The following is a 25,507-nucleotide window of genomic DNA, read 5'->3' as shown; positions in this document are numbered from 1 at the left end:
GGGACACCTAGGGTATCGCTAAGACCAAGGCCAGGTTTAAACCAGCATTTCTACTGGCCAAAAAATGGTGGGTGGCCGATGTGAGCTGCCTACTGCCGTTCGTTGTGAAACCTGTCAAGAGAGTGTGGGGAAGTGCGGGTGTCCACACCCCAAAGCCCACTGGTATCTCTGCCAATCATCGATGAGCCTTTTCAGGGAGGGTGGCTGTTGGATCTGGTCGGGCCCCGCTGGCCATGCCCCAGCAGCTCCGGGAAACGCTTCATACTGACGGTAGTGGACTATGTCCACCCGGTACCGCTGGAATGCAGTGGGCCTTGTCGTCCATTCGGGCTGACAAGGTGGCCACTGCATTGCTGGAGATTTTCTCCCGAGTGTGGTTTTCCCCAGGAAATGCTCACTGACCGGGGGGACCCAATTCATGTCCCAGCTGATGGAGGCCCTCTGTAAGCAAGTCCAGGTGCGACATCTGGTGGCCAGCCCGTACCATCCACAGACTAATGGCCTGTGCGAGCGGTTTAATGGCACCCTTAAAGCAGATGCTTAAGATGTTGGTCGACTCCCATGGGCGTGACTGGGAGCGGTATCTCCCACACCTGTTATTTGCTTACCGGGAGGGTTCCACAGGGCCTCAACAGGATTCTCACCGTTTGAGCTCCTGGTACGGGCGACGTGTGCGGGGGCCCCCCTGGCTCTGGTGAAAGAGGCTTGGGAAGGGGATTTGGCCACCCCTGGAAGTGTCGGTTATCGAGTATGTCATGCGCTTCCGGGACAAAATGCAGGCCTTGACGCAACTGGTACACGACAATATGGCTCAAGCCCAGGCCGATCAGAAGCGTTGGTACGACCAGAACGCTTGTGAGAGAGGACCCTACCAAGTGGGGTCAAAAGGTGTGTGGTAACTGGGTCCCCCGTACCACAGGACAAGCTTCAGGCAGCCTGGGAAGGCCCATACCTCGTGTACCAGCAGCTCAACCCCTGTAACGTACCTTGGTCACCCTGGACCCTGCCCGTGGAGGGGCGGAAGCCCTTCCATGTGAACATGATGAAGGCACATCATGAGCGGGGAGGCATGTGCGCTCCCCGTGTGCAACCTGCCCGAGGAGGGAGAAGCGGAAACCCTCTTGGATATGCTAGCCCATGGTTAGGGGGAGGCGGATCCATTGAGGATGTGGAGGTTTGGCCACCAGCTCTCGGAAGACCAACGAGGTCCCAGGCTGTGGGCCACCCTCCTCCCCCTTCCGGGGGTTGTTTACCAACCAGCCCGGAAGGAACTGACTTGGCTGTCCATCACGTGGGACACTGGGGATCATCCTCCACGATCCGGCGTTCAGCATATCGGGTCTCCCTGGAGGTGCAGCAACACATGCGCCAGGAGATTGACGAGATGCTGAAGCTGGGGGGTGATCCAGGCATCCAAACAGCGCTTGGGGCCTCGCCTGTAGTCCTCGTCCCCTAAGAAGGGAACCGAACCACTCGGTGTTCTGCGTGGACTACAGGGGGGCTCAATGCTGTCAACGGTCGCCGATGCGTACCCAATGCCACGCATCGATGACCTGCTCGATCAGTTTGGCCGGGGGCTCAGTACCTGACCATCATGGATCTGAGCCGGGGGATATTGGCAGATCCCCCTGACTCGCAAGGCCAGGGAACGCTCTGCCTTTATTACCCCCATTTGGACTGTACGAGTCCACGGTTGATGCCATTCGGGATGAGGAATGCCCCCTGCACACTTTCCCAGCGGAATGGGTCAACACCCTGCTCAAGGGACTTGAAGGGTACGCCTGGCGCCGCGCGTACCTGGATGACATTGCCCGTCTTCAGTCCCACCTGGGAGGACCACCTAGAGCATCTAGCACAGGTGCTCAGGCGGATCCACCGGGCAGGTTTGACCATCAAGCCGGGAAAAGTGTCAGCTGGCCATGAGCGAGGTCCAGTACCTCGGTCACCGCGGGTAGGTGGGAGAACACTGAAGCCCGAGCCTGAGAAAGTGGAAGCCATCGCATCCTGGCCCACCCCCAGGACCAAGAAGCAAGGTGATGTCCTTCTTTGGGGACCGCTGGGTACTATTAGGAGGTTTGTTCCATGCTATAGTAGCCTGGCAAAGCCCTTGACGGACCTCACCAAGAAGAAGCTGCCCTCTGCAGTCGATTGGACAATGGACTCTGCGAGACAGCCTTCCGGGCCCTAAAGGAACGCCCTGTCCAGCCCGCCCGTGCTACAGGCAAGCCGACTTCACGCGGCCGTATTGTAGTACAGGACCGACGCCAGTGACTTCGGCCTCGGTGCGGTGCTCAGCCAGGTGGACTCTGCGAGCCAAGAGCACACCAGTCTTTGTACCTGAGCAGGAAGCTGTTACCAAGGGAAGTTGCCTATTTCCACGATGGAGAGAAGGAGTGCCTTGGGCCCATAGTGTGTGGGCCCTGCAGCGTTCTGCAAACCCCTATCTATATACGGGCGCACACTTCATCGTGGAAGACGGACCACAATCCCCTCAGCTGGTTGCACACCGTCTCTGGGACGAATGGGCGATTTGTTGCGATGGAGCCTTGCGCTCCAGCAATACAACTTCACCATTCGCCACAAAAAGGGGCCGTGACCACGGTAACGCAGACGGGCTGTCCCGACAAGGAGAGAGGTCGCGGAACGGGGCGCACGGGGGAACACCGGAGTGTGCTGCCCCCCTAGCGCCCCTCAAAAGGGGGAGGAGGTGTGAGGCAAATCCCCGGGGATATGAAGATGAATTATGACTCCAGTCATAATCCCTCATCACTCCCTGGCAGTGCCCCCTCCCTCTTCTTGTTCTCAGTGTTCCACTTACACCTCCATGGCCATGTCCTGTGATATGGAAATGAGGTGGTGTGAGTGGGAACAATGGACACAGGATGACTCCCCTGCCGTCACCACTGTAACAAGAGTTGTATCTCATTAGCAAGGCTATGGAACTAGCAGACAGAACGACTCCAGTAAAAAAATGGTTCATATCTCGCAAGCCATATTTCCGATAAATATGGCAAACCATAAAAAATGGTGTCTCCGCATGCGGACGGATGCCGGCACACCCTTTTTATGGGAGCAGGACATTGGGAAATGCCCCAGGCGTGATATCAGCCAATGGGGAACTGGCAGACAGGTCATGAGTCCCCTCGTTCTGTAGCTAAATTCATAACTGTCACAATGAGAGCATTGGCGGTCCGCTCTACGACGCTCCCAGGCAAAAGTTATGGCCATATTCCATGTTGTGGATTTTGTCCATAACTCCAGCCAGGGGTGGAGCAGTGCTCCCCTCTGAGGTCACGAAGGTAGGAGGGGGACCTGGATTTGTCCAGGTTGATAACCCTACTTCGGGCCATTTTCCAGTGTTCTTTCGCTGGGGGTCACGTGCAGGAAACATCTGTGGGAGTTCCTAGAAAACCTGGTCTACAGCGCCCCCCCTGTGGCCAGACGCACAAGGTAACTGATTGAATTGCATACCTGTTTGTAAACCATGCTTTATCTGTAACTGTACTCTGACATATGTATATTCTGTAGATTCCCTATTGTATATATTGTAGTTTCTAGTGTGCTTTAGGCTGATTAAATTATATAATTAATCTTGGGCTGTTCTGTTATCTCGATCTTGAATCCCACGTCTGTGTGTTCGGCTAATAGTTACCGTGATGAAGCGGTTTGGTGGCAGCGAGTTTGTGCCAAGGATTATTGTGGGGGAGGCCAGTGAGATTCGGGGAGATTTTATATATTCGCGCCCGCGGAAGGTCGGGGGGAAATATATACTCCTACTCTCACCGGGGACCCTTCAATAATCGGCAATAAGTAGTATATAGCGGCCTCTCCTTGCTTATTGTCGGGCAATTCCATAATTGGCCTGACTATAAGAGGGGCGCTAGAGAGCGCGTACACGTGCTCTGTCTGTCGGTCGGGAGAGGTATAAAGGAGGGGTGACCCCCCACTTGTTACCCCACCGATTGTGACGTACTGGTAGCCAGCGCGGGGGGATTTCTGAGTGACCCCCCCCGGTGGTTTTGTGACACCTGCGTTTACGCAGCGTTTTGAACTGCAGCATTTTCATGCCAAAAAGGCATGCGTTTTTGATTTTCCAGCAAAGTCTATGGGAAATGGGGATTTTCCTGTCCGCACTTTGCTGTTCAAAAACGCTTGCGTTTAATTTGCATTATTTTGGGCAAAAACTCAGCGTTCAAAGAAGCAGCATGTCAATTGTGTTTGCCATTTGCGCTGCGTTTTGCTAACATTGAAGTCAATGAGAAGTTGCAAAAAAGCAAGAAACATCAAAATTCCAGCGTTTTACATGCTTTTTAGGTGCTGAAAACATGCGTTTATGACATCAAAATAATGGAATGATATGTCCCTTTACACACACACATAGTCCGACAATTAAATTAATATATATGCGTTTAAAACTGCAACTACCTCGACGCAAAGTGCGGACATAGCCTTAAGGTGGCTTTACACGCTACGATACCGCTAAAGCGATCTCGTTGGGGTCACGGAATTTGTGACGCACATCCGGCCGCTTTAGCCATGTCGTTGCGTGTGACACCTATGAGCGATTTTGAATCGTCGCAAAAACGTTCAAAATTGCTCATCGGTGACATGCCCCCCTCTTCCCAATTATCGTTGCTGCTACAGTAACGATGTTGTTTGTCGTTCCTGCGGCAGCACACATCGCTATGTGTGACGCCGCTGGAACGACAAACATCTCCTTACCTGCGTCCACCAGAAAAGGAGGAAGGAAGGAGGTGGGCGGCATGTTCCGCCCGCTCATCTCCTCCCCTCCTTTTCTATTGGGCAGCCGGTCAGTGACGCTGCTGTGACGTCGTTGTGACGCTGAACGAATCGCCCCCTCAGAAAGGAGGCGGTTCGCCGGTTACAGCGACGTCGCTGCAGAGGTATGTGCGTGTGACGCTGACGTAGCGATAATGTTTGCTACGGCAGCGATCAGCACATATCGTGCCACCGACGGGGGCAGGTGCTATCGCACGCGACATTGGTAGCTGATGCTAGTGATGTCACAGCGTGTAAAGTGGCCTTTAGAGTCAGATGAAAAGGTACCAATCAGGAGCAAGTCCCAGAAATAGAGCAAAATGACCATCATGAGGAGGAAACCTGAACAAACCCCCGACGCATATCGCCACCCTGATGGTAGCTTCCTCAGGGAAAATAAATGGGGTGTGGACACATGCAGCAAAATGGTGCTTTTTATATCAAACAATTGTTAAACAACTTGTTGTGGCAAGACAGACGGATCAGCAGCAACATACATACCGGAACTGTGCAATCGATGTACAGTATAAGTAAAGGCTGTCCCATAATATCCTGCAACCGGAAGTGTGCAACTCCCTGTGCACACCAATAGACGGCATACAGAGAGCTGCTCACTTTTATGAGTGTTTTAAATGATTTTAACACTTTTTTTTGGTGTTTTTTGTCAATATTGTTTATTTTTTTAATATTTCTTGGTGATCCCATTTATTTACAGCATTGCTGTATATAGAAGAAATCACAGTCTCCAATGAGCGCCGGGCATGGCTGGTTTTCACAGGAGTACTGAGATGACACACAGTGGTTATCAGCTGATCCCTGGCTGTCATGAGAACTCAGCAAGCGTTAAATGGTGTGGTCAGAGATTGACAGCGGCATCTAACAGGTTACCAGCGTTACGAAAGTGGCTGTCAGCTCTCCTGTTTTACTAAATAACTGTATGTACGATATTACAATTTTGGAGTATTTTTTCTTTCAACTATGGGGCCGATCTAGCAAAGTGTTTAAGCCAATTTTCAGACTCAAATCATTTTGAAAAGTCACAAAATGTTTGCACAACGCAAGGTGACACAAAAAATGTGGGACTTTTGGCATTTTCATGCGAGTTCCAGGCAACTTCACCAAAGTGGGCAGAGGAATGGACAAAACGTGATATGCCAGCTCTTGCTGAATTCATAAGTTACACTACTTTAGTGGTGCCACTCCAGTCCCTTCCTGGAGTAGCATTTCTAGCTGGTGCACAGAGGTGCATGCCACTGTGAAGATGCACCCACCACGCCCTTTCAGTGACACTGACATGTATAATGAAGTAAACTGACAACTGTGTGTTCCTATACATACTCATACTGTCTAGTCAGTTCTGATAGTGTCAGATTGTGTAAGGATGACCCCTTTGAGAATGGAAATTTTAGCACCCTATTGTGAATTTGAGGGCACTGCTCACTGTTCATATGGCGGCGACTTACACTGCTCAGCATAAATGAGTACACCCCCTTTCAAAAATAATATTTTAACAATATCTAACTATACATAAGCAAAATTTCCAAAATGTTGACAAGACTGAGTGTTATAGCACTTTTTTTTAACCCATAACATGAAAGTAGGGTTAATAATATAACTTTCATTACAAAGTCTTCAGTCTTAAGGGTGCTTTACACGCTGCGACATCGCTAACGATATATCGTCGGGGTCACGTCGTTAGTGACGCACATCAAGCGCCGTTAGCGACATTGCAGCGTGTGACACCAAGGAGCAACGATCACAAAAATGTCAAAAATCGTTGATCGGTGACACGTCGCTCCTTTTCATAATATCGTTGGTGGTGCATGCCGCTAGTTGTTCGTCGTTCCTGCGGCGTCACACAGCCCTATGTGTGACGCCGCAGCAACGACGAACATCTCCTTACCTGCGTCCACCGGCAATGAGGAAGAAAGGAGGTGGGCGGCATGTTCCGGCCGCTCATCTCCGCCCCTCCTCTGCTATTGGGCGGCCGTTTAGTGACCCCGCAGTGATGTCGCTATGACGCCGAATGCACCTCCCCCTTGAAGGAGGGATTGTTCGGCAGTCACAGCGACGTCGCTCAAAAGGTATGTGCGTGTGTCGCTGCCGTAGCGATAATGTTCACTACGGCAGCGATCACCAAATGTCGCACGAACGAAGGGGGCGGGTGCTATCGTGCATGACATCACTAGCTATCGCAAGCGATGTCGCAGCGTGTAAAGCACCCTTCACTCAAATTAGTTGCAAACATGAATACACCCCACATGAAAAACTACTACATCTAGTATTTTTTTTAAGAATGTTTTTATTAATATTTTTAGGGTTACAAAAACACAACAAATGTAAACAAAAGACAGTAATAAATGGATGATTTGACTGAAAAGTGACAATTCTATTTCTAATATTTTTTATACAAGTCATTGAATCAATATAAATTACAATAGGTTAATGAACAATAAAGTAAACTTTAACAATGGTGTCCAATGAGCGCCAATAACTCTCTCTGATCAAGGAAAATTATAGTGATTGTAGAGGAAATAGTAAATTTCATCCATGGGTGCGTGGCTTTGTGTGTCCATATACCGTAAATAACATAGGGTACCTTTATGTGTATTGTTACTTTTTATTTACTTACTATAGGGCCATATGCTCATTTTGTTATTGATTTTTGTCTGTTAAATGGCCAGTGTGAATGTGTATGCCTCTGTTCATTTCTTTAGATTTTAGATGCTTTAGATTTCTTGTACTTTGTACAAACACCGCGTGGCGGTCCTCTTTGAACCAGGCATTTCATCTATATAGTTTCCCATGGACAGGTGTCTGAAATAGTTGGGTTCCTGTCCTCCTCTGCCCTTATTCACATTTATGTCAGTTGACTTATGGTAAGGTTGTAATACTAGAGTCAGGACCATCCCAAATGAGTACTCCTTGTTGCAGTGGGATAGCTTTTACACTATTTTGATCAAAATAGTGTGTAACTAACTACTCTATGCTATTTAAATGTATTATTACTATTTACGTACTATTGGATATATGCTCATTTTGTATTCTTTTTGGGTTTTGTTACTGAATTAGTTTCAACCTGTTCTTCAGAAATGCAGTAGCCTTAGATGTGTTTTCGATCATTGTCATGTTGGAAAAGGGCATGTATACTAATGGCACGGAGTGATGGTAGAATCTTCTTTCAGTATAGAGCAGTAAATTTATAAATTCATGATACCATCAATGAAATGTAGCTCCTGACACCAGCAGCACTCATACAGCCAACATAAGGGCACTGTCACCACCATGTTTCACTGTAGGCACCATGCATTGCTCTTTGTGCTCCTCACCCTTAGCATCAAAGATTCCAATGGAAGTGGACTCCCACACTGTAGTAAGAAGGTGGTCAGCAGTAATGGTTAAATGTGATTTTATTACGGGTTTTACACGTCTTATAGGTGTGATTTATCTGAGGAAGGAGATGTGATCTCTGAATAATAATAAAATAATGTTTAACCATTACTGCTGACCATCTTCTTACGGCAGCGCAGGAGTCCACTTTCATTTGAATCTTTGATGCTAACTCCTCGTGGTGCCTGCTGCAGACAATAACCTACACGCTTTCAATAGCAGTTGTGATTATTTTTCACAACTGTATCGGGTGAGCGCATCTGATTTTACTCTACAAACATTTGTAACGTTAGTACCCTATTAGTGCCTTTTGTCTTTTCAGTTCTTTTCACATTGATTTACTACTCACCCTTACGACACCATACAGTTTTGAAGCCATTAGTTTGAAAAACATTTATCTTGGTCTCATCACTTCAGAGTATTGAGTCCCAATTGACTTCATATTATTCAGCATGGGCCCTGACAAATTGTAGACAGGCTTTTTTGTGCATGGGCTTCAGAAAGGCTTCTTTTATACAGTGGGTCCACCCATATCCTGTCCACCACCATTAACTTGAGAACGGCGGCAGCTATAGGCATAGAAGTGGTGTCTAGGTATAGTAAATTAGCCATGCGCTACGCAATGAAACCACCTATAGTGCCACCTGGTGGAAAACAACGGAGTTAGCATTTTTATCTCGAAAACGGAACAATATAGAGAAAAAAAGTGAATTAAAAAATTGTAGGGCATCATCAATTCAATACGAATCGACACCTTGCATACAGAAATGCTATAATATGAAACCCATGACTCCCTCAAAACATTGAATGCTGGCCACGCATATGGCGCTCATTTAACTTTGATGCTCAAAGTGGCCACCGTCAGCTGCAATGCACATCTGGACTCTGGACAGCATACTGTATCTTGCTGCACGTTGTGCAATATGGTAGGTGACACGTTTGCACAAGCATCTGTGATACGTCGTCGTAGGTCCTGCAATGTTGGTGGAGGGGTCGCATATACCTGCTGTTTGATGTGACCTCACAGAAAGAAGTCCAATGGATCAGGTCAGGTGAGCGTGGAGGTCACTCCACGCAGCCACCATACCCAATGACTTGTAGGAAGGTCTCCATGAGGTATCGCTTCCCGTCCGCAGCCTTGTGAGTTTTACACGTTCTAATCATAGCATTTCTGTATGCAAGGTGTCGATTCGTACTGAATTGATGATGCCCTACAACTTTGTAATTCACTTTTTTTCTCTATCTTGTTCCTTTTTCGAGATAAAAATGCTAACTCCGTTGTTTTCCACCAGGTAGCGCTATAGGTGGTTTCATTGCGTAGCGCAAGGCTACTTTACTATACCTAGACACCACTTCTATGCCTATAGCTGCTGCCGTTCTCATGTTAATGGCAGTGGACAGGATATGGGTGGACACACTGTAGAGGACACCCATGTATTCCATTCCTCTACAATGTATGCCATATTGTGTCATGGTAAACACTCTCCCCGGTTTGACTTTCTACTCCTTTAGCTAACTGCAATGAATTTGCATGTCGATTTTTTTTTCAACACTTCTCATCAGAAGACACTTGTGTTTAGGTGTTATCATTGGTGATTGACCAGGACGTCTTTGTGAGATGGTTGTAGTTCAATCTGTTTGAACAATTTGTTACATTTTTGTATAACTTTTGCTACAGTATTCTGATAACTAAAGCTTTGCTGATCTTCATGCAGCTTTCACCTTTCTTGGGTAAAGAAATTTTTTCTTTCTCAAGACTTGAGACATAAAGTTGGTAACAGATTCCCTATAATGAATATTTAAACTTATCTTGTGGTTTTTGTTGGACAACATTTTAGTCTAAACTTTAGCATTGCTTCCAAGACTTTCATTGGTGTTTACTCATTTTTTGCAACATGGTCTTCAATGAATTTGTTAGGAAAATTACTTTTTTGGATGTGCAAACTAACAAATCTTGTTTACGATTAATAGCCCAAATTTGTGAGAGCATTTTGTAGTACAGTACACCATAGAAAATATTGTTTTCTGGTAGATAAAAAAAAATTCTGACAAATCTGTTGGGGTATACTCATTTATGCTAAGCACTGTATGTCTATGGATTCACTAAATGGATTAGCAGTATGAAAGGTCTGATGCTGCTCAATAAAGAGAAAGCCCACCTAAGGGTATGTGCACACTCATTATTTTCAGCAGAAAAACATAGCATCAAATACATGTTTTTTTAGGTGTTTTCATGCACTCGTGATGCGAGTTTTTCTCATTCATTAGTATTGGTGAAATCTGCAGCAAAAATGGTGAAAGAATTGACATTCTGCAGATTAAAAACAAGGAAAAAGTAAGCAATTTGTATATGAAACTTCAGGATTCTTATTCATTTTGCTGGGACTAAAAAATCCTTCAGGTGTTGTGACCAATCTGCACAGAAAAAAACCCACAATGAGTGCACAGACCCTAAGTATAGCAACAAAACAAATGGGACACTCACTATTATGTGTAAAAAAGCAAAAAGTTATAAACTTTTTTTTACAGCCGTTAAAAGTGCATGTACTTTAAAACCTGAAAAATGAACCACAAGTGACAATAAACCTACTAGTTGGGAAGGTTAGAAAAATAATTTACTGAAAAATAGTATAAATTCCCTTTATTTTGATTAAAAGTGTTACTATTTCAATGAGAGTTGTTGTATAAATCATATTTACTTTCGTGTTTTGTGTCATTGTGATCATATCAGGTGCTTTACATCAAGAAACTGCATTATGTTAAAGAAAATAATCAAAACATCTAGTATAAGCCAGAATTGACAATATAGTATATTATATGCCAGCTATGTACCAGCTTTCTAAAATCATGTTTTGTTTCAGCTGAAAGAAACCAAGGCTGATCCTGCAGATATTGTCAGAATGGTCTACGGGTGACAGCATGTCCCGTATTTCTATTCTGTCATGCACTGGTGTCAGGAGAGTCTCTGGCTAGGCCAAGCATTGCAACGAGATCATTGTCCGTCTTATACAGCCATCTGACTGCTCCGTAACAAGATTCCTCAAAGTCTTTTGTAACAAAACTTTCATTGGAAATTAATAATTGTTTATTTTTACTCATGCAATCATTACTGATGTTCAACATTCCTTGGTGTGGGCATGCGCACAAAACGTCATGCCAAATATTCATTAACAAGAACCTGTCGTCAGGATCATGCTTCTTGAAACAAAGGTTTGGCATTATTGTGCTGTTATACTGATTCAATGTACAAATCCGCAGCCTGGTTGTTTAATTTACATTAGAAGTTTGGGTTTCCTAAACTCTTTGAGCAATGGGATGGGATTGTGAATAGGGCCCTGAGCTTATTCTTATTATTTTAAACTTCACGCTGGCGCCTGCACACATTGAACCTCTAGCAGGCTTCAGGAAAATGGCGTCAACGTGAGCGGATTGAGATTGAGTTCTTAATCTGCGTATGTGTTGCCAGTGCCACCATTTTCCTGGAGCCCCCCAGAGGCCAATGTGCACATGCACCTCTACCGGCATCATTTTCCTGAAGCCCGCTGTGAGATGTCACCTGTGCACCGCATGCACAATGTCACACCAGGTAAGGGAATCAAACGCCACTTCAGGCAACCCGGAAACTCAGAAAATTTGCACAATCTTGTACACCGTGAGAAAACATTGGCCTGGACCGGGGTTATACAAGCAATCCACTTATCTTAATTAGAAACATGTAATACTGCAAATTATTCAAATGCCACACAACCCAAACTAACCTCTTATAACCTTGAGAATACTGTCCACAGCCTGAATGAGGAAAGTAGAGATGCAAAGGATGACCTAAGCATCATCTCAAGCACACTACCTATGCTTTAGGGACACAGCACATATGCAGAGGTCCGCGATATAGAACATGCCCTGAACAGAAAGTATTACAGATTTGTTATGTGTCAATGCAGTGATGGGTAAACAGAAATTGAGAAGGCTGAACCTGTCTGAGAAAATGCAGTGAGCCTTATGTATTTTCCATGTTGTGCCTACATGGACTGCATTGCATTATTGACATATATTGTAAATTTCTGACCTGAATATATACCACTTCTCTATGGGCAGAATTGACAGGATGGTATGTCTCAACTCATTAGAAGCATTACATATCCTCTCAGAGAATAAGGTAAAGAAATATTTAAAAGGTGAAGTTTCCACTCCACTGATTTTAGCCTGCGAAGTGTTGCTCCCTTCTACTAAATATTGCTGTTATTGGAGTTATCAACCCCACAGAATAGTGTTTTAGTTGCACAGAGCTTGACTAGAACAATACTGACAAGCTGTCTGCAGACTATTGTGCCCACTATTGTAGACAAAATGAAAACTGGAATATTTCAATCTTGGGATATATAGTCACTAGTGATGGGTGAACACTAAAATGCTGGAATGCTCGGACCTCGATTCAAGCTGACCCGACGTTCAGACAAGCTTGACGCGAGTAACAAGCATTATGGAATGTCGACGATTGATCTGTTTGGGTCTCCACCCACATACAGACAGCATAAACAGAGGAGGTCGGGGGTTTTCTTTTTGTCACACTGTGTGATAGAACGTTTTTTTTATCCCAGGGAGAGCCATTCAAAGACTGCGAATGGCTTATGGCTCTCCCTGGGGTGCCTGCACACATGATAATAGCGACTTCCCTACTTGGCCATACTTGTTTTTGGACAGAAGCATCTATTATCAGGAGACTGGCTGTTACTAACAGCAGGAAACACACCCCTTGATGTGTGATGTCCCAGAAAAGAGGGGGAAGCAATGAAGAGCAGCTCCTTTGTCACACTGAATTACAGGTATTGTAAGGATAATAGAACTGTAGTGGGCATCCCATCTTTAAAGTTTATAAGGGTGCAGACCATGGAAGAGATTTTTATCTCCCAAGAGTACCCCTTTAATCCAATATGAGTTCCTACATAAAGTGTACTAAACTGCTGTCAGGTTAAAATCTTTGGGCATTTCTAAAAGCAATCTATGCATTAGATGTCAAACTGAACAGGGCACTTTCCTTCATGTCGTATGGTCCTGTAACAGAGATTTGAAATTTTGATCTTCAGTTCTCACCTTTTTAAATACCCTACTTTGAATTTCCATGGGTCTTATTCACCCAGGTGTGCCTACTGGGTGCTCGAAAAAGATAACTTATAAAATACTCTTTTAGATTTCTTATTTTTGTGCCATTAGGGTCATTATAATGGGATGGAAATCAAACTAGTTTACAGTCCCTGAAATAGTGGCTCCAATTAGGGAAATACTATGTCCCCCACTAAAAAACCCTGTACATCATCCAAAAATGCTCTCAAAAGTTCAACAAAATTTGGTCAGATTAGGTGTCCAACAGAGCCACGGCTATGGCAATAGCAATGTAGAATACATCCCATATTTAAAAAAAAACAACCCTGTAATTAGAAAAAGAACAGTGGGGTTGGCTATAGGATATGTTTATGAATTATTGTATATTTGAGTTAAGACAGTGTTGTTATGCAAAGTTTCCACAAATTACTCATGGACTTTGAGGCGCGATTTAACATAAATCTTTATTATAATATGCCATTAATGTATAAGAATCTCTGATTAAGTCATTTTTTAATGTTTGAACAATTTCAAATGTGGAATGTTGTCGTACTTTTATTTCTTTTTGGTTTATTTATTTTTTAGCTTTTTCCTAATCCTTACTAATCTTAAAATTTAAAAAAACAACATTTTTTAAAAATATTTTTGCTGCTTAACCTCTTCCTGATATCCACCCCTCACTTTATATTCGGCACATGTTAGCTTCATACTCCCACTGTCTTGGTGGCTGTGAGCTGTAGCATACAGTCAGCAGATCCCTAAAATTGACTATATACTGCAATATTGTAATATATGGTATGGAAGACCTCTCCTATGATGAGAGGCTGGAAAGGTTGGGCTTGTTTAGCTTAGAAAAAAAAGATATCTCAAAGATTATCTCATTTATATGTATAAATACATGTGTGGTTAATACAAAGGACTGACACATGGCTTATTCCTTCCAAAGACTGTTATGATCTGGTAACCGTGGACGATCACAAAAAATCCCATTAAATCAGGAAAAAACAAACCCACAAGGGTAGTTGGAAACTAAGCTGACCGCAAACCCCTATCTATCAGACAACACTAGAAGTAGCAGTGGGATATTCCTAACACACCTAGACACCTCGTCACTGCCGGAGTAACTTGCTACACCTCAAAGATAGAAATTAGGAATCCTAACTTGCCTCGGAGCAGTCCCCAAAGAAATTGCAAGCCCTCAACATGCAACAACGGAGATGTAAGAAAACACAATACACAGATAGAAAATATAGATTAGCAAAGGTGAGGCCCGACTTACTAGATACGACAGGACAGGACAGATAACATTGTGGCCAGCAAAAAAGTCTCAGCAAAAAGCAAAATACTAAGACCACACGGTCTTTCCCCCACTATATATCAGGTACTCTTGTGCCAGACACTTTAAGGTGAATTGAATTGAAAGTGAATTGCAGATATAATGGGAAGAAACAAAATCACAGAACAAACAATATTTTAAAGTGCAAATAATCCAAACATGAACAGAAAGCAAGCTCCCTTTCTTGCTGGAGGAACTGCCCTGCTCACAAAAGCAGATAGACAGATTCTTACATACAAGAAATCAAATACAGAACAAAATGGAATAAGCAGAAACACCCTTAAGTGCAATTTCAGCAATTAAGCACAGAAACAACCAAACTTATCTGGAGTAGATTCAGGCACAAACTAAATGGGAGAAACTGAAGGGAAAACTCCAAGCCATCTTCAGAATCAGGAGGAAAACACCTATTACCAGCGGCCGCCAGGCAGAAAATGCTCTTCTAAATACACTAGGCTGATCTGCAATAGGACTTCCTGGATTCCCAATTAACTCCAACACCTGTCTGAGTCACAGATTCAGACTCAGCTTCACTACCATTCCTGGCCACCGGATGAAGCTCCACACCAGCACCCACTCGGATGAAATTCACAACAAAAGACCTTATAAAGAAACAGGGCACTCACTACAAGTGAAGGAAAGGTGATTCCAGCAGCTAAATAGGGAAGAGGTCTTTACGGTTAGAGCAGTCAGACTGTGGAATGCCAGATCAGAAGCAAGAGGTAGTAACATTTAAAAATGGCTGGCTATTTTTTTTCACAACAAATGGCATTGTGGTTATGGATAATCTAGTGACAGAGAACATACCTAAGTCTATTTTCAACCGATACAACTATGTAACTTTAGTACATAGTGCAAGCAATCAAACCACAGTGGGTTCATATCCCCTGGGGAAACTACAAAAAAGTTTGAGTACTTCATTAACTGTTACAGGCCCTGAGATAAGATGACTCTTTATTATAAGCCAGCCTTTTTTCTTGCCGTATTTCAGTTATAAAGTGAAAAATTAAATGCCTATTCAGTGCATAAAGGGGAGGATTTCCAATAGTGATATCGTAAAGTATTTCACATACTGCTTGTTCAGTAATGTTCAATGCACTCCTGTATGGCTTAATAAATCTTGGGACACAGTCCTAATATAACACTTGTATTTCACAGTGGAGCAATTGTTTGTTAAGTTATTAGTTCAACAAGTCTCACAGACTTGTAGTACATAGACGTCTAGTGGTTTTTGCATTGTCAAAAATGTTCTGTAAGTACCAATATTATAGTGAAGAAAAGAAATGTACCGACTATGCAATCCTGGATTTCAATATGGTAGAGAACTAGTTTTTGATACAATGGGATCTGCTATGTGAACATTCTGACAGTTCTTAAAATATTGCGCTACTGATAACTCAAAGGGAACCCGTCACCAGGTTTTTCCCTTATGAGCTGCAGATAATATTCTAAAATGTTGTGTATATATGTTGTGTACAGAGCCCAGGCCCCTCTGTAGAATGTAAAAAAGACCTTTATTATACTCACGGCAGTCCGGTCTGATGGATGTCGCTGCTCTCGATCTGGTGCCTCCTCAATGCTATGCAGTCGTTGTCCTCCTCCCCAGCTCCTTGTTGATGACGCGTCCTACTTCATCCACACAGAGGCCTCAATTGTGCTCCTGCGCATGAGCACTTTGATCTGCCCAACTGAGTGAAAGATCAAAGTATTGTAGTGTGCATGCGCGGGTGGTCTATGATTTTTCCTAGCGCCCATGCATCACTATACTTTGCTCTACCATCAGCAGGGCAGATCAAAGTACGCATGCTCAGAAGCGCAATGGCGGACTCTGTGTGGATGACGTAGGACGCATCATCCACAAGGGGCTGCGAAAGAGGACAGCGATGCACATCGGATTGAAGCGCCCCGTAGTTCAGTATAATAAAGGTGTTTTTACGTTCTACAGAGCAGCCTGGGCTCTTATATACAGCATTGTAGAATGCTGTATATAATGGCTTAGTGGTGGTGGCCGCAGCTCATAAGTGAAAAACCTGGTGACAGGTTCCTTTTAAAGCGTACCTGTTGTTTCACCCAAAACTAAAGGAAAAACATGATATGGCTGGTCTCGGGTAGTGAATACTTCTTTCAGTGCACAAACTAATCTAATATATACAAGAACTGTTCCAATTTTCATACATTCAGTATATTAAGTGCAGATTCTGCCAGCACAATTGTACTTCCCTTTGTTCTATAACATGCCCTGCTCCTTCCACGTCCAGTAGATTGAACTGAAGGCCTACCTTTCAGCCATGTCTGCATGAACTTGGGTGAGCTGGAGCAGAGGCAAAAATCTGTCATCACATCCTATAAATTGTCTTGGTTTCTCTAATGCACATTACATACACAAGCAGTGAACAGCAAGTTTGACAAAATGGAGACACCACATGACTGGCATATATGCCTGATTTTGAAGGGCTAAGAGAACATAATTTCAATAAAAGTGATTTTCAGACTGCCTGTTTCTCATGTCATCTCTTAAATGACTGTTATATTCAAATCCTGCATTCAGTGTACCAAATCTGTAACCATACTTCGTGCCAAACGGTACATAGCATATGTCATGAATGTCACCATGATTTCATCACATTTTCATGATAGTTAACTATTAATGAACAGCACACTAAACAAAAAGAATTGCATCATGTAAATTACTCAGATCAGTGCATAATGGACGTAAATGTTAACTTGTGCTTAGTATTTCCTAGCAGTGTTGTAGAAGGACAGGTCACTGATGATTAATGGTAAGGGTTTAATGTCGCTAAATGCTTCAACAGGCATTGCTCGGGGAGGGGGGGGGGTCTAGGGGGGTCTGTGAATAAGTCCCTTACAAAATCTTCATTTTCTAGTCCGAATGGACATCAAATCAATAATTTTGCATAGTTCATTTTTTAGTACTTTTCTACTTATTATGTTCTTATAAGTGGTCCTCTCTCATCTTCTGTACCCTAAATAAAAAAAGGAGAGAATGATTACAGTTATATTCATAAGGTTAGTAGCATAAGCAAATGATAAAAAGAAGATAGGAGAAAAATTAAAAAAATATCAGAACAAATCTGCTACCTACTAATAGACCCTTCTAATAATACAACATGAAAAGGGAATCTGTCACTCAATTCATGCAGCTTAAACCGTGGGCAGTATGTATCAGGGCCTGGCTGCATGATTGCAACCACTTATGGTGTTCATATGAAATGCTTCGGCGTTTCAGAGAACGTATAGTTTGAAAGTCCAGCCAGGGAGCATAACCAGAGACGACTCTAGTCCAGTGCCATCCCAAACCCAGTTTCTCCCCCATCTTTTCAGGTAATTGGCATGTAGATCCCATGTATATACATTGGAAGAGAGCTAACCATCAGCTAGAGTTTGGAGGGGAGAAGCCAGCTGGGAAAGTCATTGGAAAAGTCAGGTCTCTACCTATTATTAGTGATGAGCGGACCTGGACTGTAAAAGTTTGGATCTGCGCAGTTTCAAAAGTATCCGGGTGGCAGTCCTGGAGTTCTAAGAGAACTCAGCTAATGATCAGGGTCCAGCAACTCGGGAAATAAAAAATAAAGGAAAAATAAAGCAAGCACGCTATGCTTACCGTGGCACTGGAGTGGCTGTAACTGCTTTTGGGTGGCTCACTCTTCTTCCGAGGCCACTCATTATTGCTCATCCATATTCACTGCTTCCCACGCCCACCAGCAGTCCTGGCATCTGTGATTAGATGCAGTTAGACGCGCCCCCACCCTGTGTGACAACATTTGACTGCTTCCAATCACAGACCCTGTCTGCATGTCACTATCGTGCTATAAAAATAAATAAAAAATTTGGCGTCACTGAGGTTATTTGCGGTCACCTGCATCTCCTAGCTGGAGGTTCCCATGTTCCTCCACCTGTGATCACAGGTAACCTGGCCTCAGGTGAGGTCACAGACATATTCCTGCACCCAAACTGCACCTCCTGGAAAAAAAACGCATCACTACCACATGCGGTATGATGCGATTTTTTTTCCCAGGAGGTGTAGATTGGGTGCAGGAGTATGGTGTACAAATTTCCGCACCAAATTTTAATGTCTTCGCCCAAAAATGCAGTTTCGGTGTGGTTTTCTGCCAGGAAGTGCCAATTTGGTGCTGAAATTTGCTGCAGTCATTTCAGCACCAAATTTGCACCTCCTGAAAACCGCACTGAAATAGCGCCAAAACCAGTTTTTGCATTTTTGGGCCAAGAGATGTAAATTTTGTGATGACATTTTTACACCATATTCATGCACTCAATCTATACCTCCTGGCAAAAAAAACCGCATCAAAACCGCAAGCAGTATGATGCGGTAGTGATGCAGTTTTTTTTACCAGGAGGTGTAGAATGGGTGCAGGAATATGGTGTAAACATTTCAGCACCAAATCTGCACCTGTTGGCAAAAAAACAGTGGTTTTCTGCTAGGAGATGCAGGTGAGTTCACTGAGTTTAATGAGATCACCTGAGGTCAGGTTACCTGCGATCCCAGGTGAAGGACTGTGGGAACCTCCAGCTGTGACCGCAAATAACCTGAGTGATGTCACCACTGATCGCGTGGCTCATTCATTCTCTGCCAGAAGCCTACAGCGGGCGGTAATTGTTTTATGGCCGCACGCTGTGCCTTCAGATGTAGCAGAGCTGGAATTGTCATGGGACCTCATGTGGATTACGTCGACCTGGGTGTTTTGGGAATTAATAAATTAGTGAGAAGGTGTTTTTTGTATTTTATTTCAAGTAAAGGATTTTTTCGGTGTTTATTGTGTTTATTTACTTTCACTTACAGATTAGTAATGTTGGGTCTCATAGACGCCTTCCATTACTAATCTAGGGCTTAGTGGCAGCTGTGGGCTGTTATTAACCCCTCAGTACCCACCAGGTCAATCGGGAAGAGCCGGGTAAAGTTCCTGGATGTCACATGTAATAGATGCAACAATCCTGGGCAGCTGCAGGCTGCTATTTTTAGGCTGGCGGGCCAAATAGGCATGGGTCTCCCCAGGTTGAGAAAACCAGCCCCAAAGCTGTCAGGCTTTGTCATGGCTGGGTATCAAAATTGGGGGGGCCCGCTTGCCAGATTAAATTATTTATTTAAATGATAATAATAATAAATAATGCCGCATTTGGTTCCTCTTATTTTGATACACAGTCAAGATAAGTGCACAGCTGGGGGCTACAGCTAGTAGCCGTATGCTTTATTTGTGCTGGGTATCATAATACAAGGGTTCCCTATGCCAATTTTTTTTATTTATTTTTATACCACGATAGTGACAAACAGACAGGCTCTGTGATTGAAAGCAGTCAGTTGGTGTCACAAAGTCTGGGGGTTCATCTTACTGCAACCAATCACAGATGCCTAGATTGCCGGTGGGCGGGAGAAGCAGTAAATATGGATGAGCAATAATAAACGTCCCTGGAAGAAGAGTGAGTGGCCAAAGGAGCAGTTACAGCTGCTCTGGAGACTCGGTAAGTATAGTGTGCATGCTCTAATCCCCCTACCACCATTTTTAAGTGCCGGATTCTGGTTCCCTTAGATTTATATGGGGACCGGCATCCAGCCAGATATCTGGGATTATTTCCGGGCCGGAGCTGTTTTTTTTTGTTTTTTCTATAAGTTTGGTTGGTTAGTCTCACCAATCCCAAATATCTGTGAGTTCGCCGATCACTACCTATGATCCCTGGCTTGATCGTCAAACTATTATTTTCTCTGTAATGCTAGAACATTTGAAGAGGATGGATACTATTTTTTAATTTATTTTTTAATTGATGGCCTATATTTAGGATAGGTCATCAATATCTGATTTGTGGGGATGTGAAACATCAGCATCCCCACCGATCAGCTGTTACCGCCGCATTTATCAAATGCTGTGAGATCACAGCAGCTCCATCAAAACTAGTGGCCACGACCGGGTACTAAAGATCCACCTCCTATTTATTTGAGCACTTTACTCATGTGAACCTAATCTAAACTGCAGTTAATGCCCAAGGCTGTGCACAGAAATATAGATATCAGCCAAACGATCAACACTAGAAGAAGATAAACAGGGTAGTGACTGGAACCACTGGATATGCATTCAACTAAAAATATGATATGCATTATTTCTACTTCTAAATTTGAAATGAGATTTCCTCATAAAGGACAGGTGCCCTTTAACAAATATAAAAACTTGATCAGTTAAAGTGAATTTATCATCAGTAAATGACCTATTAATTAAATCAGTTTTCTGTGTCCTAATATATATATATATATATATATATATATATATATATTTATTTATTATTTTTTTTTCAATTTTTTCATTTTTTTTTTAAATACCACAATCCTGTATTAAGAGATTAAAATTGAAAATCTTGCAATTTTCACAAGTCACTGAGGCATTTTTAGACTAAACTTAGAGGTATAGAGGTGTGAGTCATTGTAATCCTGCCTCTACTGATAAGAAAACTGAAAACTCATCCTCAAAGGAAAGGAAGTGTTAAAAAAACAAAACAAAACTGCTAAAGGTAAGTGTGAGAATTGCATGTCCCGCAAAACCTCTTGCATTTCATGTAGACTTAGAATGTTACCTACCTCTTCTCTTGTTCTGGATGGACGGCAAGCAAGAACAACAAATATAATGCCAAATATTATCCCAAGTGCCATGATGATGAAAGGAACATTAGCTACCACTCTGGATTCTAGAAGAACGGACCTCATTTTTCCAGCAGACTGGTCATCAATGAGGACACTCTGGGGAGACATATTATGCGTATTATAATGAGCAAAACAAAAATGTATTTAGTCCTAAATTACAAAAATGTAAAAAGTACTAAATACTTTATTCTACTAATAGGATATAAAACTGTATGGTAAAATTGTTAAAAAAAAAACAAAACAGAGTCCTCAGTGGTTGATAACCACTATTATCAACCACTGAGGACTCTCAGTTTTGTTTTGTTTTTAATTTTTCTATCTACTGGCTAACATTGTACAAAGATATAATTTACCTGGTAAAAATGTAGGCATTTATCAATGTGCACTGAGTATTACAACTCTTGGTATATGGGCAGTACCTTGTAAGTCACACTTTCACACTGTATGCCAGCTAGGGGGTTATGCAAGCATTGCTAAATTGAAGCCCTAATCCTGCAGGGAGTCAGGTTTGCATAATCAAAGTGATATAAAGTTATTATTTTTAATATGTTCTATTCAGAAAAGTAATACTATCTGTAGCCCTCCAACAATGGTTTATCATTGTAAGAATGTGTATATATACAGTCATGGATGAAAATGTTGACACCCTTAAAATTGTTCCAGAAAATGAAGTATTTCTCCCAGAACGTTATTGCAATTACAAATGCTTTCTTATACACATTTATTTCCTTTGCGTGTATTGGAAAAACGCCCCAAAAATGAGGGAAAAAAAGGAAAATTGGTTATAATTTCACAGAAAACCTCAAAAATGTCTCAGACAAAATAGTTGGCATCCTCAACTTAATATTTGGTTGCACACCCTTTGGAATAAATAACTGCAATCAATCGATTCCTATAACCATCAACAAGCTTCTTACTCCTCAACTGGAATTTTAAACCACTGTTCTTTTGCAAACTGCTAAAGATCTCTCATATTTGAAGAGGGCCTTCTCCAAACAGCAATTTTAAGACCTCTCTACAGGTGTTTAATGGGATTTTAGATCCGGACTCATTACTGGCCACTTCAGAACTCGTCAGCACTTTGATTCCATCCATTTCTGGAGGCTTCTTGAAATATGTCTGAGGTCATTGTCCTGCTGGAAGACCTAGGACTCAACTCAAACCCAGCTTTCTGACACTGGACAGATTTCATGATGTTTTGCACACAGTCAAGGCACCAAGTTCCATAGGAAGCAAAACAACCACAAAACATTTTTGAACCTCCCCATATTTGACTGTAGCTACTGTGTTCTTTTCTTTGTAGGCCTCATTCCGTCTTCGGTACACCGTAGAATAATATGCTTTACTAAAAAGCTCTATCTTTGTCTCATCTGTCCACAAGACGCTTTCCCAAAAGGATTCTGGCTTACGTACATTATGAGAAACTGCAGTCAAGTTTTCTTATGTTACTGTATCAGGAATGGGGTCCTCCTGCCACAGCGTTTCATTTTACTCAAGTGTCAACAGATAGTTCATGCTGATACTGATGCACCTAAGCCATTAGGACAGCTTGAATTTCTTTGGAACTTGACTGGGGCTGCTTGTCCACCACTCTGACTATCCTGTGTTGCAACCTTACAGTGATTTTTCTCTGCCATCCATGTCTAAGGAGATTAGCTACAGTGTCATGGATTATAAACTTATGTTGTGCACCGTGGACAACCTAACGTCAAGATCTCTGGAGATGGACTTGTAACCTTGAGATTGCTGATATGTTTTGAACAATTTTGGTTTTTAAGTCCTCAGACAATTCTCTTCTCCTCTTTCTGTTCTCCATGCTTAGTGTGGCACACAAAGACACACAATGCAAAAATTCAGTCAACTTCTCCCCTTTTTATCCAGTTTCAGGTGTGATTTTCATATTGCCCACACATACAGTCATATGAAAAAGTTTAGGCACCTTTATTAATGTTAACCTTTTTTCTTTATAATAATTTGGGTTTTTGCAACAGCTATTTCAGTTTCATATATCTAATAACTGATGGACTCAGTAATATTTCTGGATTGAAATGAGGTTTATTGTACTAACAGAAAATGTGCAATCCGCATTTAACAAAATTTGACCGCTGCAAAAGTATGGGCACCTCAACATAAAAGTGACATTAATATTTTGTAGATCCTCCTTTTGCAAAAATCACAGCCTCTAGTCGCTTCCTGTAGCTTTTAATGAGTTCCTGGATCCTGGATGAAGGTATATTTGACCATTCCTGTTTACAAAACAATTCCAGTTCAGCTAAGTTTGATGGTCACCGAGCATGGACAGCACGCTTCACATCATCCCACAGATGTTCAATGATATTCAGGTCTGGGGACTGGGATGGCCATTCCAGAACATTGTAATTGTTCCTCTGCATGAATGCCTGAGTACATTTGGAGCGGTGTTTTGGATCATTGTCTTGCTGAAATATCCATCCCCTGCGTAACTTCAACTTCGTCACTGATTCTTGCACATTATTGTCAAGAATCTGCTGATACTGAGTTGAATCCATGCGACCCTCAACTTTAACAAGATTCCCGGTGCCGGCATTGGCCACACAGCCCCAAAGCATTATGGAACCTCCACCAAATTTTACTGTGGGTAGCAAGTGCTTTTCTTGGAATGCCGTGTTTTTTTGCCTCCATGCATAACACCTTTTTGTATGACCAAACAACTCAATCTTTGTTTCATCAGTCCACAGGACCTTCTTCCAAAATGTAACTGGCTTGTCCAAATGTGCTTTTGCATACCTCAGGCGACTCTGTTTGTAGCGTGCTTGCAGAAACGGCTTCTTTCGCATCACTCTCCCATACAGCTCTCCTTGTGCAAAGTGCGCTGTATTGTTGACCGATGCACATTGACACCATCTGCAGCAAGATGATGCTGCAGGTCTTTGGAGGTGGTCTGTGGATTATCCTTGACTGTTCTCACCATTCTTCTTCTCTGCCTTTCTGATATTTTTCTTGGCCTGCCACTTCTGGGCTTAACAAGAACTGTACCTGTGTTCTTCCATTTCCTTACTATGTTCCTCACAGTGGAAACTGACAGTTTAAATCTCTGAGACAACTTTTTGTACCTTCCCGTGAACAACTATGTTGAATAATCTTTGTTTTCAGATCATTTGAGAGTTGTTTTGAGGAGCCCCTGATGCCACTCTTCATAGGAGATTCAAATAGGAGAACAACTTGCAAGTGGCCACCTTAAAAATACTTTTTCTCATGATTGGATACACCTGCCTATGAAGTTCAAAGCTCAATGAGGTTACAAAACCAATTTAGTGCTTTAGTAAGTCAGTAAAAAATAGTTAGGAGTGTTCAAATCAAGAAATTGATAAGGGTGCCCATACTTTTGAACCGGTCAAATTTTGATAAAATGCGGATTGCACATTTTCTGTTAGTACAATAAACCTCATTTCAATCCAGAAATATTACTGAGTCCATCAGTTATTAGATATATGAAACTGAAATAGCTGTTGCAAAAACCCAAATTGTTATAAAGAAAAAAGGTTAACATTAATAGGGGTGCCCAAACTTTTTCATGACTGTATTACTTTTCAATATAAACAACAAATGTGCCAAGCAATTAAACATATGTATAACAAAATATGTGTAATTGCAATAATTTTCTGAGAGAAATGCTTACTTTTCTGAAACAATTTTAAGGGTGCCACCAGTTTCAGCTATGACTGTATATGGTGTATTTTACTGAAGAAGTGAAGACTTTGCGTCCTTTTAAACAGTTAAACCATGTGTACTGAGCAAGCTATACAATAATTTTTGCAGCATTTTTTCCACTTTCTTGTTGCTTTCCAGATATTTCTAGTCCTTGGATTAGTACTTACTAACATAGAGTGTTTATGTAAGGCCGGGGCCACACGGGGACTAATGCGATCCTCGCATGACACTCGGCTCACGCTGGTAGCACAGCGGGAGCCGAGTATCATGGGAGTGTCACTGCGACTGAGGTCCGATCATGCGGTCGGACCTCAGCTGCAGGGGGTGGGCCGGCACGGAGGAGGGGCGGGCCAGTGCTGAGGAGGGGCGGGCCGGCATGGAGGAGGAGAGGGATTTATATCTCCCTCTCTCCTCCGTAGCTGGCTATTGTGATTCTCGCCCTGCACTCGCGGAACACCGGTGTACTGCAAGTGCAGTGCGATCTTTCTCTCGCCCCATAGACTTGAATGGGTGCGAGAGAAAGAGTCTCGCATTACACCCGCAACATG

The 25,507-nt window shown here is 43.0% G+C and overlaps 1 protein-coding gene across 1 annotated transcript in view; it reads right to left on the bottom strand.

Moving 5' to 3' along the window:
• Positions 1-10,795: 10,795 nt before the first annotated feature.
• The window catches only part of SCARB2 (scavenger receptor class B member 2), a 108,230-nt gene continuing 93,518 nt past the window's right edge, over positions 10,796-25,507 (bottom strand). The window contains exons 11-12 of the mRNA XM_075351660.1: positions 21,207-21,365; positions 10,796-17,589 (exon numbers count right to left, since the gene is read on the bottom strand). Coding sequence (XP_075207775.1) covers positions 17,551-17,589; positions 21,207-21,365 — 198 coding nt within the window. The 3' untranslated portion in view covers positions 10,796-17,550. The remainder of the gene's footprint in view (positions 17,590-21,206; positions 21,366-25,507) is intronic.

Source organism: Anomaloglossus baeobatrachus, chromosome 1 (genome assembly GCF_048569485.1).
Source record: "Anomaloglossus baeobatrachus isolate aAnoBae1 chromosome 1, aAnoBae1.hap1, whole genome shotgun sequence".
NCBI classification, from domain to species: Eukaryota; Metazoa; Chordata; class Amphibia; order Anura; family Aromobatidae; genus Anomaloglossus; species Anomaloglossus baeobatrachus.
The sequence above is the reverse complement of the archived record's forward strand: the minus strand, read 5'-3'. Positions and strand labels throughout refer to the sequence as shown.